Source organism: Oenanthe melanoleuca, chromosome 1 (assembly GCF_029582105.1).
Source record: "Oenanthe melanoleuca isolate GR-GAL-2019-014 chromosome 1, OMel1.0, whole genome shotgun sequence".
NCBI classification, from domain to species: Eukaryota; Metazoa; Chordata; class Aves; order Passeriformes; family Muscicapidae; genus Oenanthe; species Oenanthe melanoleuca.
In genome coordinates, this window is record NC_079333.1 from 86,860,029 (window position 1) to 86,874,792 (window position 14,764).

Here is a 14,764-nt window from a genome sequence, read left to right on the forward strand (position 1 = left end):
AGCCCCGGCCGCTCCCCGCCGTGTGTCCCGTCCGCATCCAGCACTGGAACCTGCTGGCTCCGCGCTTTGGAGCCGTGGCCTCAGCCGGAGGAAGCTGCCTCAGTCTCCCGTTTCTCGGGAGTTTTTGCGCTGCGGAGGCCACGTCTGAGGTGCTTCCAGAGCCAGCCATCGGGTCTCCTTCATCTTCTCGGCTTTCCTAAGCAGGCTGCTCTATTAAAAGTATAATATAAAACCCAGATTTGTTTTGAAAAAGTCACTTTGTGCGGCTATTTCTTGTTTTTCAGGTCTCTGAAATTTGCTTCCTTTCCTAGTTCAGTTCACTACCTAAATGAACAGTAAAACTTCCTTCTCTGACAGTAAAACAGGTTATAGGATGTTCAGTATTGCATGGTATATGTACCATAGGATGACAATATTTTCCTCTAATAATAGAGTATGATCAATTGTGTCCTACTTGCTGATAAGCTTTTGTGATTGGTATTCTGCATTATTTGAACAATCTAGAGCATTAATTCTGCATGAGATAGTCAAACTGTTTTCTAATCTAGTTCAGTTTTCTTCGTTTCAGTGTTTTCATGCTAAGGTTAGAAAATACATTTTTGAGCTGTATATATTTTCAGAGAGCTTCAAGTTCTATCATTTATGCCTTAACTTTAGTGAATGGTCTTTGGTCAGTGTTTTGCAGAGGAGTAGACAATTATCCTGTTCTGGTTTTAGATCTAAGGTTAGAGAGTACAATTGAAGTTTATGCTGGACAACTGGTAAACATTCCCTTTCTTTTGCACTCTTTGTATCAACAAGTGTAATAGCAAGGCAAAGGTAAGATTAAATCAGTGGTATTCTTTACCACTCATAAATATAGGGTTAAATATTGCAATTACTAGCCTTAGAGCAATAATGCTTGGTGCAAGAAGATTTAAATCAAATTTTCATGGCAAACCTGTAAATATGGAATCAACCTTTCCCCAGATTTCTTGTCCTGGAGAGTATCTGCTGTTCCTCCCCTTCAAATCTCCCTGTTGCCATTGCAACTGTAGGAGAAAGCTGCTTTAACATAAGCTAAGAGAAACACCTTTTCTATTTTTGTTTCTGGTATTTCATCATTATATTACAGGATCCATAGCGTAGGAAGTTACAAAAGGCAGAAGGATAAATGTGTTCGAAGGAGATTGGACACAATTATGGACAACACCTTCATTCATGACTGTTTGATCTAGTGCAACTTCTGGCTCAGGAAGTCTGTACTTCACTGATTACCAGAAGCTGAGAGAGTAGCTGGAGGAAGGCTTATGGTCTGCATGATGTCTTGCTGACAGTGTTTCTCTCACATCTAGCTCTGACCTTTAGCAGAAATGGATGCAGAATGGGAGGGACATGGTGTCTGATTTGTTATGGTCATTCTTCATTCTCTGCCTGCTTGACAAGATACACAAGTTTACAGACAACACTTAGAGGGAAGTTATGTATTCAGGTAGGCCTTAGGCTTGCTCCAGATCTTTAATAGTATTGTGGATATGGCCTGTATCAACTATCTAAGGTAATGAAGGAATCCTTCAATGGGAAAACAGTACAGAGGGATTGAGGGGCAATAACACGATCTGGAAATGCTGTGGCTCAGCATCATTAGTCCATATACTTCCTCAACCAGTCGATGTATTTGGATACTCTTGTGTAAACCCCATAGCTGCCTTCCACAGCACAGCCTTTTCCCCAGCTGACAATCCCAGTCAGAAACCAAGTGTTCTTGTACTTTGTAGCATGAGGACCACCACTGTCTCCCTTGCAGGAGTCCTTCACCCCAGACAGGTCTCCTGCACAGAACATATTCTCTGTAATATTTAAATCGGTCTCCTTTTCACATTCTTGTGTCTTTACACGTGGCAAATCAACTCTCATCAGAACAGAAGAGGTGGCACCTCCATCTATTAGGCGTCCCCATCCGCTTACTGTGGAGAACTTGATGGTGGACAGCTCAAACACAGCAAACCTTTTCTCAGGCAAACATATTGGCACCACATAGTCAGTGAGATTCACTGGTGTTTCCAGCTTCAGGAGGGCAATATCATTATTGACTTGTCCATTCTTGTATTCTTCGTGAACGATCATCCTGGCGACTCGCCTTTCTTGCTCAGTTTTCTCATCAACATTTATTTTGTGCTCACCTGGAAAAGTTATTAATCACAGGCCATGTCAGGTAGCTGCTTGATTCCTCAGAAGTTTGAGGGTATAGGGTATTTCTAGTCTGACACCTCTAAAGACAAATACCTTGTATTGCCAAAGCCTTCTACTCTGGTTTTATCAGGATGAGAAGCTACCACCACCTTGGTAAGATGAGGAGGGGAAGATACATACCCAGTCTCACCCGAAGCTGTATAGGGTGAGTATGCTCCAAACAGTGAGCTGCAGTGACCACCCAGTCTGGGGAAAGCAGGGTGCCACCACACTTTTCTGTCTGATCCTGTATTATAAGGGCCTGCCAACATAAAGCAAATTTGTCTTACATCAAATGTGCTTGACATAAATATCAGTAGAGATGGGTTTCATATTGCATCTTTCTGTCCCTTTATGCTGTGTTTGACAATACCATGCTGACTGCATGGACAACTTAGCAGGGGAAGTAATTTTCTTCATCTTGTAGTATGGACCTATATATTATGGCCCAGAGTGTATCCCTGGAAGCTGCAACTAAAATTCTTTCTGTCAGTAAAGGACTAAAGGGTCAGGAGATAGAGATGGCTGTGCTGCCATTCTACTCCTATGAAACCAGGCTAAGAACAAGGCTAAGGTGCCTAAGTGAAACAGGTGAATCTGCTAGCTATGAATGAATAAGGAGTTTGGTTATCAAGACATAGCACTTTTTATAAATTTTTAACCTAATAGATTTAAAGCAATGAAATTAAGATAGTGACTTCATAAGGAAATTTAAAAAATAAAAGCAGTGAAAAATTTTTGAAAACTCACTTGCCATGGACATTCACCTGGAGGGCAGATCAAACCACCTACTATTCTCCCATGTACAGTTGAATTTTTTTTTGCCAGAACTGGTATTTTTCCACATGGGTATTTCACTGGGAAAAAAAAAAAGACAACAACAAACCAGAAAAACCACCAATATGGCAAAAAGCAGCAAATGGGATTTGATTATACTGAATTCACAGAAAAATGTATAATGTCTTCAGTGAAGTTATGTTAGCTGAAAAGCTAATTTCTAGTCTAGGAGCATGGATTCTCAAAAATAATGTAAATCAGCTCAGAAGGCAAGTAGTCTTTTTTTGTTTGAAAACAGCGAGAAATGCTCTTACAATTCGAGTTCAGGCCCTTATAGCATCATTGGCACGTAGTCACCTACCATAGGTCTTTACGAACAAACCCACTTAAGATACACATCAATGCAATGAGGTAGGCTGCAGGCTGGAGTGCAGAAGTGACCCTGACAAGCTCTGTAGTCTACAGTTTTCCTTGTCCCTGTTGACTTTAAGTCAGTTGTACCAAGTGCACAGCATCCATGGCAGGGTGAGACAGAGGCTTAATCGTGGGGTGTATATCTTGCCATCCTTCATCTGGGCAAAGCCAAGATGTGCCAAGAGCAGACACTGCCCTCTGGTGTGCCACTCCCAGACTGCCTTATCTGCTTGTGTCCAGAGCCTGCTGCATTCTTCCGTACTGCACATCTCTGTTTTGCCTGAGCCAGCATGCGAAGACTGGCAATAAAGAGAACCAGATCCTGACTGAACTTGCAGTTAAGCTGTGGTGTAGAGGAAAGCTTGGTGTTTTCAGTACATCCTTCACCCAGCTGTGTTTTCCTGTAAAGGAGAAGGTCAGCCCATGGGGGTGCCTGTGTGCCACGTGCCTATGCTGTAAGTGAGCACACCATTCCCTTCTGTCTGGCAGTCACTTCACTCTATGATAACACTGTGAGGAGTGATCTTTTTCTGCTTCTCTGGGAGCCAGGGTCCTATAGTCTGCTGAGCTGCATGCAACATCTCCATGGAGCTCTAAGTACTTCAGCTGACATGAAGGCAGCATCAAGGTTTTACAGGTACATGCAAGGTATGCAGAAACAGGACTGGCTCTTTGGTGGTAGTTGGTGAAAGATTAAGGCAGACATAACAAAAACACCCATAGCCTCTAATGCTGTGTGTAGGGCAACACAAATTTGGGCCATTGTGAGAGATGACAGAGGGACAGTGAGGGGGCTGTCAGCCTGGCAGTTACACATTTTTTTCTACTTGCAAGACACAGTCAATTCTATGGCTATTTCAGTCCCCAAGAAGCAAGCAGCAACAAATGCATCTTCCTTTCAGGAAAAGATGCACTGAAAAGCCTGTGAGGAATTTTGAATTCTTTGTTCTCAGCTTTTAACAAAAGCAGCTTTCCCATCACGTGGTATTGCAGAATCTGTTAATAAGGGGTAAGCACATTAGTAGGTGTTTTTTTCTAATGAAATTGCTGCTGTTGAGAGCTAGGTTGTCATTACCAGCTCTCTGCATGAGTGCTCCATTGAGGTGTGTGTAGGGGGGCACCACCCCTCAGAATTACTTTGCATGCTCCCTGTGGTTCTGTCCATTATGTTGCTATGTTCATAATCCCCAGGGGTCTCCTTTTCCTTCTAATGAAGTAATTCAAGTAGGCATCTGCAAAAGGGTCAGGTGCTAGCTCATGTGTTGGCAAAAAGATTAACTTGCACTACCCTAGTCCCAGATGAAATTCACCTTGCTGGGTGAAAGAAATATCTAGCCATAGTGTCTATAGGAATACCAAAAGTGCATTAATTCTAGTAATTAAGAAGGAAGGAAGGAAGGAAGGAAGGAAGGAAGGAAGGAAGGAAGGAAGGAAGGAAGGAAGGAAGGAAAAGGAAGAAAAAGAAAGGAAGAAAGGAAAGAAAGGAAAGAAAGAAAGAAAGAAAGAAAGAAAGAAAGAAAGAAAGAAAGAAAGAAAGAAAGAAAGAAAGAAAGAAAGAAAGAAAGAAAGAAAGAAAGAAAGAAAGAAAGAAAGAAAGAAAGAGAAAGAAAGGAAAGAAAGAAAAAGAAAGACAGGATTAACTGTTTTTCCTTGGTTTTACTAGGCCTCTTCCTCTTTTGACTCCTGTGCTGAAATAAATGTAGTAATGAAATCTAGTCACAATTTCAGATTGGAGAGACAACAGTAAAACAAATCTGCCCCCGAAGTATTTTCCTGCTGTGGGTGTAAGCTAATACAAAAAAAGGACTTGTGAGGCCCAGAGCTCCTCCACTCACCAGATACCCCTCAGCATGACCCCAAATCCCATACCACCTGCTGCCCTGCTTTATTTAGATCACCTGGTGAAGAATGAGGAGCTTGTCTCCACTGCTCAGTTCCTTTCTACTGGACGAGTGGTGAGTATGCTCCCAAAGAAAGAAACAGGTTCAGCTCCCTCCTAGCTCTGAGCTGGTGGGATGGTCAAACTTGAGTTTCCCACATTCCAGAGGAGTGGACCTCTGGGGCCAGGAAGAAGTCCAAAAGGATCTCTGCTTGGTGGCCATACGGACAACTGCTTTTCTGTGGTGGCTAACTTCACCAGAAGCTGAATGTATGATGTGGGGCTCTGCCCATGGAGAAGAGGTGAGAAGCTGGAATCTGAGGGCTATGAATTGCATGTCCTGATATGTGCACATTGAAAACTTTTCTTCCAGAAAAAGAGCTTAGATTTAGCATCAGGTTGGTAGTGTCTTACCTTGAGGGATGCAGGACACGCCATCACTTGCTAAAGTGTAATCATCATCACAGAAGCACAGTCGTTTTTTTGACTGCTTGTCAGTACAGTACTGTTCACAGCCACCGTTGTCAAAAATGCACTTCAGTTTGTCATCCACAGCTGAAGTCAGAGAAAGAGCATTTAGAATTCAAGACTTGGATTTTCATGCTTAATATTGATACCTTGCAATTGGAATGTTGTGAGGAAAGCAAGGAAAAAAAAAATTCTGTAATTTATGTAGAGAATTTCATCAAAAGCACGTTCCATTAAAAGCTAACTAGGCCTGGATTTCCAGGGATTATGGAAGAATAGGCTTTGCTTAAGAAATATATACCTAAAATTAAATCAGTCAGCATTTATACGTACCTGAGCTGTCTCAAGAATGGAGATATTGTAATTGTGTGGTAACCATCATAAAATATGACTGAAAAATTTTAATTCTTTGGCATTTTGCCATTTAGCAGGAGAATGCTCTGAGGCAACTGTTGAGACTGCCTGCCTAGACTTGATGAGTACCTAGTCCTTGTCCAGACTCTGTGTATTCTGAAGATGTAGCACTCAATGTTCAGTGTCCTCTGAAATCCGTGGAAAGGTGTGTATTAACATCATAAACCACTGGATCCTTCCCTTTGGGCTTTGTACTGTGCATATGCAGTGCAGTTTTCACTTACATACTGCATGGAGCTTCTAAGTCAAAATAACTTCAGCACTTGAGTAGGAAATAATTCCTCCTTTTCTCTCTGATGGTGCACAAATGCAGTTTTTCTTTATTTTTCACAATGTGATTATAGGGCAATAAGTATCTTGCTGCCTTGCAGTGCCTGACTGCTATCTGGTTAAATCCATCATGCAACACCAAAAGTGAAATGAACAGCAGCTGTCACAGTTAGAATGATGCAGCATCACAGAATCATAGAATATCCTGAGCTGGAAGGGACCAGTGAGGATTATCAAGTCCAAATCCTGAATCATAATCACTGCTACTGTTTATCTCAATAGCTTGCATTTGAATTAGTAACAGCATTTTTATTTTGGTAAGTTATGCCACAGCTGACCTTTTTCACAGTTTTTGCCCTCATATTCGACGGGGCAGCGGCAAACATAATCCTGAAACTGGTCATCACAAGTCCCACTATTCTGACAGGGGTTGGAGGCACACTGGTTAGGGTCTGTAAAACATTCAGGGTCAGTCCAGCTCATGCAAAGAGCTGCAGCAGTAGGAGTGTTCCACAGCTGTTAGAACATCCTGAATGATCGTACCGGAATAGATGAGCCAGAATTCTTCCTGGAAGAAAAATATGTAAGATTTAATTAAAGAAGAATCAACTCAAGTCTTACAGCCCTTGTTGCACAGGATGGGTTACAGACAGTCAGAGTGATGCCACTTCTGTCTTTATAGTTTGCGACAGTTAATATCCATAAAATATTCTATTTTCTAGATTGTGCATTATTTTCATATGCTAATAGTTAATGGCCTTGTTTAATGCACATAAATGTGTCATACATAGATAAGGTCTCTATAGCTGAGGTGGGATTTACTGAAAAAATGTTGCACAATACAATAATTTGAAATATTGTCAGGGCAGGTATTACTGGTGGTTTGGAGAGATGTGTTAGAGAGCATCCATTTTCCCACCACCCCCTAGATGGTTACTGCTTGGGATTGCCCATGCAGCATCCCCTCCTGCAACTGCTGCTGTGTACCCCTGTAAATAGAAAAGAAAAATACAAACAGCTGGACACAAAGTAATTTTTTAAATCTGGTGGTTTAAATTGTCAAAGCAGCACTCATGAGTAGGGAGTTTCTTATGACAATGAGTGTTCACCCAGCCCTGTGTTACTTACTGTCCTTTCAGTATCACGGTAAATCTCTCTTGCTTCCTCATAGGAACACTTCTCTTCTATGCATTCTCGCTCTAGTGACCCCAGTTTTATCTCTTCAAAGAAGCTGTTGGCTCGTCTTTGTCTTTGCAAAACGTTGCTTGCCTCTTCCTGCTTTAGAAAGACTGAAAAACAGTATCATGTTCTCTTTGTTATACAGCTGCACTTCCCAGAGAGGATGGGGGGACGATTTCCCCTGAAAGCTTTTCTGCTTCCCAAGCTTTTTTCTAATGCACTTCATAAAAGAAAAGGGCTGATGTGAAAGAGTCTCCTTTCTCTGGCCTGCCTCACAGGTAAAGTGACAACACAGGAATTTTAGAGATCCCAGAGCTTAGAAGAAGAGGACAACTTACAACAGTGGGGGGTAAATGTGTGTCTTATGCATGTCAGTGACTCCTAAGGTACTGTTGCATGTCATATGCATTTTACCATCTGCAGCAGTTTCCTACAGCTGTAGCATCTGGAGAGCCTGGATAAAGAGTGTCACTTTATCAAGCACCAGTGTATATGGCATGGAAAGCTCGTGTCACTTCATCTAGCTCTGCTGTACATGGTAAAAGCTGCTTTTTCTGTACTTGATACAGTCGGTCACAGCGACAGGTGGACCACAGTCATACCTTCCCCCACAGCCACATGTTATTTCACACCCCTCCACTTGTTGGACCTGAAGAAGGGATTTATCCCACCACTAGTAGACCACAATTTATGAACCACTGCTTTAATATATTTTCTTTCATTTTCTTCTGTGGAAAAGGTAATGTTAAGGTACACAGGAAAGCTGGACAGTGCTGACTGCATTTCCTAGTGGGGCCTGTGAATGGCTCCTAGCTCCTGCCATCACCACTGACTACAGCCATAAAGGAGTCTTCTTGTGTGTGTCTACCATGCTTTGGAAAGATATTGGGTACATAGGTTTGATATCAGGCATCAGCAGAGCTCATTTCCTAGAACTGCATCAGCTTGCAACTGGCAGAAGTGTGCACTGGAAACACTGTCATGGTCACCATGCTGACCTGCTCCTCAGCCTCAGGATATAAGCACATCACACAGCTGTGCTCTCCCAGTATGATTCAGGATAAGGAACAAGAAGTGCAAGTGCTGGTGCGTGATTTTGCTCCATGTACTGCACAGAAAAAGTCTTGAAATTATTCATTTTTCTTTTTTCTCCTTTGCCTGTAGGGAAGCTTCTGGAGCTTCATGACAGCTTACATTTCAGCACGTTAACTATTTCACCTCTGCTTGTGGGTAGATTTGGGGATTGAGGCTGATGCATATCTCTTTCCCCAGGACATTCTCTCCAAAAGAATGGGAGTCATCTTCTACCTGCTGAAAGGGCCTTGGGGGATGCTGAAAGACAGACTCATGTGTCGTACACCCAATCATAGATGCTGAGAGGGTTTATTCCAGTCTGAAGTGATGTGAGGTGTCTCCATAAACATTTGTCTCTAATTCAGGATATTTGCTGAATTATATGCAGAATAGTGGTAATTTTCTCCTGTATTTCAAAGTTACTTAGAAGAATAAGGTATTGTGCACTGAATTTATCACTGGGTGCTTCATAAGCATTTGGTTGTTATAGGAATGTCAGCTGGGTCTTTCTGCCATGATTTCAGTCAGGCTGTATGCATTTGATATGGCTTTCCTTAAAGGCTTTTAGTTAACCTTATACTGCAGATACACGGCACATGTATCAGTGCATGGGCACAGACTCTGACAGAAGAGCATGCCTGAGCACATGGCTAGGGATGAGCACATCACTTGGGACCTCCATCCACACATTTTTGGCATTATCCACTTATTTGTATTGGATCACTTCTGACTTTGCCACCTATTTTTCCACCTTCCCTTACTGCAATGGACAAGATCTAGTCAATTGCTAATGGGGAATCTGAGAGCACTGGATCTGCTTTATTAATATGGTTTTAGGGCATATACTAAGCAACTGAAGAGCTACCTCTTCTCTGCCCTCTACTGAAATAGGCTGGATCCTCCCTGCTTTAATTAGTCATTGGCTAAATGACAGGCTATTGATGCTTTGCTTTGAAAAATGTCCCAGTTCTGCATGAAATAACAGTAAATCCCAGTTTCTTTCTTCATGCAGACAACTGATGGTTTGCCTGCTGTCTGTATGCCAAGATAACAAATTAATTTAGCAATCTAGAAGTGCTTTTCCTTAGTTGGCAGAGAAAGTGCATGGAGCCATTGCTGAGAATAAATTAGAGTTTTAGAATAATGCACAGGCACAGCAGGAGACAGGACAAACACACAGTAGAGCTCAAAACGTGCTCAAAACTTGCAGTGGAAATCATATCAGTAACAGGAAAGAGGAAGGAAGTCCATTGCCAGTAAACATAATTACAGCTATTTCCTACAACATACCTGCATCCAGAGAAAGAGGGATCAGTAGCAGAAAGCAGAGAAACAAAGCCACATACTGCCTGGAAATCATGATGAACCCTGTGAGCCAGTGTTCTGGTAGTGTATTGACATTTCAGCAAGGACTGTTTGGCCAAAGGGCTCAGCTTCAAATGCTTGGAGCCAGAGGAGGGGCCAGCAAGTCATGGAAACAGGAAAAGATCCATGACAGCCTGGCAAGCTGAGCAGAGGGGCACATGCAATCCTGCAATGTGCCCTTTTCACCAAAGCAGGGAGCTTGGTTTTGAAGTGTGCTTTCCTGACCCATACAAAAGCTATGCTGGTTACACAGGCTGCTACCCTGGGCCTGCGTTTTCCATTTAACACATCTTTTCCTGAAAAGGAAAAAAACCATGAATGCTGGGACCCTGAATCCATAGGACAGGCATTAACTTGGCCACATAGCACCACATGCAGAGGGGAGTGATGTGATATCAGCAGTTAAGCCTTTCATTGCTTTGGAGTGTGATTGTATCATTGGCATCTATTCCCATTTTTCTATCACCAGTTGAAACTCTGTACTTCTGCCTGAATTTGCTTGCAGACACTAATTAACCAGCAAGAGACACCCTACACTGGTTCTCTCCATCTTTGCTGCCAGATCCATGTGGCCTGCACAGATTGTACCAGCTGGAAGTGATACTGAGCCTGATCCATGTAGGAACTATGGGGGCTTGAGGGGCCACTCTGCAGGCAGTGCTTTATCTGGAACATAAGCAGTCCCCTGATTTAATGGAAATCAATTAATGGCATCAGACTGGAGAGCTGACAACATTCTTAGGGAAATATTTACTTAAGATAGCAGCAAGGTAAAGAGCATGTTTGTCTATGAGAAGTGAAGCGTTAGCTGAAGGCTGGCATGTTTTCCAGGCTGGTCTCCCTTTCCTGCGTGGAAAGGAAGGAGGGTCAGCCCTGCATCTGAATGCTACAGCAAAGGAAATCAACAGCTGGATTTTTGCTTTGTGCCAACACTCACTATAACTCCTTGCAGAAGTCGTGATTGCTTAGGGAAGTCAGGCTCCTGACTGTTGTCTCCATGCAGTCCTGTTGTTTAGGGGCAGTGCACACAGCTGGATATTCTGCCTTGAAATCACTTTCCCAAGAGGTGGCATCCAGGCACTTCTCTGGATCACAGCCTGGCTAATTCCCAGCAGCCCAGTTCTTGGGATGTCTGGGAATAGATAGCATGTCCTGTCCCAGGCAGAGGAAGGAAGCCAGTTACTGGAATGCAAAAGAAGCTACAGCAGCCTTCTGCTGCTTATTGGGAACCCTCTCCATGCCTCTCAGCCTGCCAGCACAGCCCTTGCTCCTTGTTCATTTGCCTGTGGCAGTGAGTTTAAAATAGCAAATGCATGTTCAGATTAGCAAGCCCAAAACTAAGCTTGAAAATTTCTTATTATCTCATCATCTTGGAAATTATCTAGCCCCATCTATCTGCATGAGTCGTTCAGATCAGAGAATGAAGTTCTGCCTTCTGAGGCCAGCTGAGTCTGCACTTATGCCCCCCACTCCCTTAATTTCCTTACACAGGATGCACATCTCCCTGCCAGGGACAGCAGGGTGGCTGCCACTCCACAGTGGCATTGCAGCACCTCTGCAACCTCCAGCTCCTTCATAATGTGCAGATTCTGCACATCCTTAGGAGATTGATGCAGTGTCTTCCATTTGCCTTCCTTCTTCTGCTGGCATCCCTTAAACCTGAAAGGTATTGCTTTTATTTCTTGGAAATCCAGCCAAACAGTCATTTTTAGAGCCCAAGAAGAAGCACAAGTGCTGGGAACAAGGGTCAGTTCATATGGGGACCATCCTTCTTCCAAGAGAATTAATGCAATTAGGCTACATTGGGATGAATCTGAGAAGGCTTACTGAGGATTCAGCACTTCAGAACTACATTCTTCTGAGCTTCTCCTGTCAGGAACATTCTGTGTCTCATCCTCTGCCAGTGTGGAGCTGCACAAAAAGCCATGAGAGAGCATGGCCAGAACAGGTGACCCAAACTGGCCAAAGAGGTATTCTATGCAATAGAATGCTTAGTATATAACCTGGGGGAGTTGGCTGAGAGGGGATGATCACTGCTTGAAAGTTGGATGGGCATTGGTCAGTGGGTGGTGAGCAATTGTATTGTACATCACTTGTTTCTCTTGGTTTTTTTTCTCTCCCTCTGTGTCTCTCTGCTTTTGATACTATTATTAATATAATTATATGTTGTTTTGCTTTAATTATTACGCTGTTCTTATTTCAACTCATTTTTCCTGATTCTCCTCCTCATCTCATGGGGAAGTTGGCATTGAGTGAGCAGCTGCCTGGTAGTTGGTTGGTGTCTGGGATTAAACCATGGCAGTCCCCTTAGTGCTCAATGGAAGGCCTGGAAAGTTGAGATGATGACTGATCTGACCAGGGAGTATAAAAACAAGTTTGTTGTAAGCCTTCATTGCACTGGTTTAGTAGTGACTGGTCACAATGCTGATTTATTTGCCACCAGAGTGGTTGTGCTGGTTCTCAGGATTGTGTTATGCAATGCCTTACTTGCAGCATTTTTTCCTGTTTCGGTGTCTGTCGCCCTCGGGGCTCAGGTTCTGTTGTACTTCCTCGTATGGGCTTTTGATCTGATAAGAACCGCTGGCTGCGAAACTAACCCTGTGTGCTCCCAGCATCGCTTCCCTTTGTATTTCGGGAGCCATCTACTGGGAACTGTTAATAACTGCGCCTAGCCCTAATCCCCACGACAAGCACTGCTACTCGAAGGAGGAAGAAACAGATTCAAATTCCAGCAACAGGCTCTGAAGCTACTCAAATTCTGCGAATGAGCATCGGGGCTGCTCACACTCCAGTTAATTTCACTTGGAGGGATGTCCAGCACACCTGAAATTGGCTGTCCCAGGGGTGGAAGCACAGCCCCACCATCTGCCATGGTTGGATCCAGAGGCAGTGGAACAGGATGAAGCTCCAGAACACCTAGGATACATTGATGATATCATTGTGTGGGGCGATACAGCAGAAGTTTTTGAGAAAGGGACAAAAATATTCTAACTTGTTCTGAATGACAGTTTTGCCATAAAACAAAGGTCAAAGGGATCTGCACAGGAGATGCAGCTTTAGAGAATACAGTGGTGAGAAGGATGTTGCCACATCCCAATGGATGTGATCATAAAATAACAGCAATGTCTCCACCAACTAACAAGAAAGAAATAGAAGCTTTCTTAGGCACTGCAGGTATCTGGAGAATGCACATTCCAAACTGCAGTCTGATTGTCAGCCCTCTCAAGTGTCCAGGGAGAATGATTTCAACTGGGGCTCTGAGCAACAAGCCTTTGGACAAGTCAAGCAAGATATTAATGCTGTAGCCCTTGAGCCAGTCTGAACAGGGCAAGGTGTAAAGAATGTGCTTTACACCACAGACAGGGGAGACAGTCCTGCCTGGAGCCTCTGGCAGAAAGTACCATGGGAGACTCAAGATTGATTCATATGGAGTCACAGTGGCCCCAGAGGATTGAAAGTCCACTGTACTGTAACTGATAAAAGAGCTACTGGCAGCTGATGAAGGTGTTCAAGTGGCTTTGGAAGGGATTGGTACTGAAGCACAGCCCCTCCTGGCACCCTGGCATTGGATGCAACTGATGGTGACACAGTGATGATGGAATCAGAACTGGTTTCATTATGCAACAATCCAACAGCACATGCCATCTTTTATTATGAAAAATGAGAACTGAGGTCATTCATAGATTGAATTAATTCAGTGGACTCTTATAAGGATGGTCTATAGACTTAGAGAATGGTATCTGTGTGTGTATCCATCAAAAGGTGGAAAAGGTGATGGGGTATTTGGAGGTGTGGGACCTGGAATGACACAAATTATATGGAATAAGAGCTGGCTACTGTTCTGGTTTCAGCTGGGACAGAGATATTTTCTTCTTCAATGAAATGCTGGGATTTTGGATTCAGTATGAGAATAATGATAACACACTGATGTTTTGGCTGTTGCTCAGTAGTGCTTACCCTAAGTGAGGGACTTTGAGTTTCATGCTCTGCCAGTGATGAGCTGCACCAGAAGCCATGAGGGAGTATGGCCAGGACAGATGACCAAAACTGGCCAAAAGGATATTCCTTTGTTAGAAGTCATGCCCAGTATGTAAACTGGAAGGGGATGATTGCTGCTCAGGTCTGGGCTGGGCACTGGTCATCAGATGCTGAGCAATTGTATAGTCATTACTTGTCCTTTCTTGGTTTGTTTTTTTTTTGTTTGTTTTTTTCTTTTTTCTTTCTCTCGCTCCTACTAGTAGTAGTATCATTAGTTTATTATCATTAGTATTATTGTATTTTACTTTGTTCCAGTGAAGTATTCTTATCTTAACCTACAAGTTTTACTTTTCTTAATTTTTTTTCAAAAAGAAGTAAGAAAGTTAAAAAAATTAAACATGAACAATATTAAGACTATAAAATAAAATCTAAAGCAGAAACAGGAGCCTGAAGACATGATGACGTCTCAGAATGTGTCCTTTATATTTGCTTTGTTTTCTGCTGACTTTTTAAAAAGAAGTGCTCTTACAATTTTGTTGATTTTAGTTTCATGTTTTGGGTTGAAGAGAAGATATATATGGAAGCTATTGGGAACTGGGCAGTTTGATCTGATCCAACAAGTCACTGGTCATTTCAACATGAGTTTTCTCGTCAGGAAACAATTTAAAAAAATCAATATTAATTCCATTTTGAAGAGGCTGTCAGGGATTATTTGAGTAAGCTGATAAAACTTAG

The 14,764-nt window shown here is 42.8% G+C and overlaps 1 protein-coding gene across 1 annotated transcript; it reads right to left on the reverse strand.

Moving 5' to 3' along the window:
* Window positions 1-1,448: 1,448 nt before the first annotated feature.
* F7 (coagulation factor VII) lies at window positions 1,449-10,131 on the reverse strand. The gene is made up of 8 exons (XM_056484700.1): window positions 9,977-10,131; window positions 7,562-7,722; window positions 6,977-7,001; window positions 6,772-6,885; window positions 5,696-5,836; window positions 2,962-3,068; window positions 2,353-2,473; window positions 1,449-2,162 (listed from the first exon to the last, which is right to left on the reverse strand). The coding sequence occupies exons 1-8, from the start codon at window positions 10,044-10,046 to the stop codon at window positions 1,624-1,626; spliced, it is 1,278 nt and encodes a 425-aa protein (XP_056340675.1). The 5' UTR covers window positions 10,047-10,131; the 3' UTR covers window positions 1,449-1,623.
* Between the last annotated feature and the right edge of the window lie 4,633 nt (window positions 10,132-14,764).

Coding starts and splice junctions, on each gene's coding strand:
- F7 (XM_056484700.1), bottom strand. CDS start 10,046: ATGATTTCCAGGCAGTATGTGGCTTTGTTTCTCTGCTTTCTGCTACTG. Junction 7,723..9,976: donor CCCTCTTTCTCTGGATGCAG/GTATGTTGTAGG, acceptor ACTGTTTTTCAG/TCTTTCTAAAGCAGGAAGAG. Junction 3,069..5,695: donor CGTGTCCTGCATCCCTCAAG/GTAAGACACTAC, acceptor TTTTTTTCCCAG/TGAAATACCCATGTGGAAAA.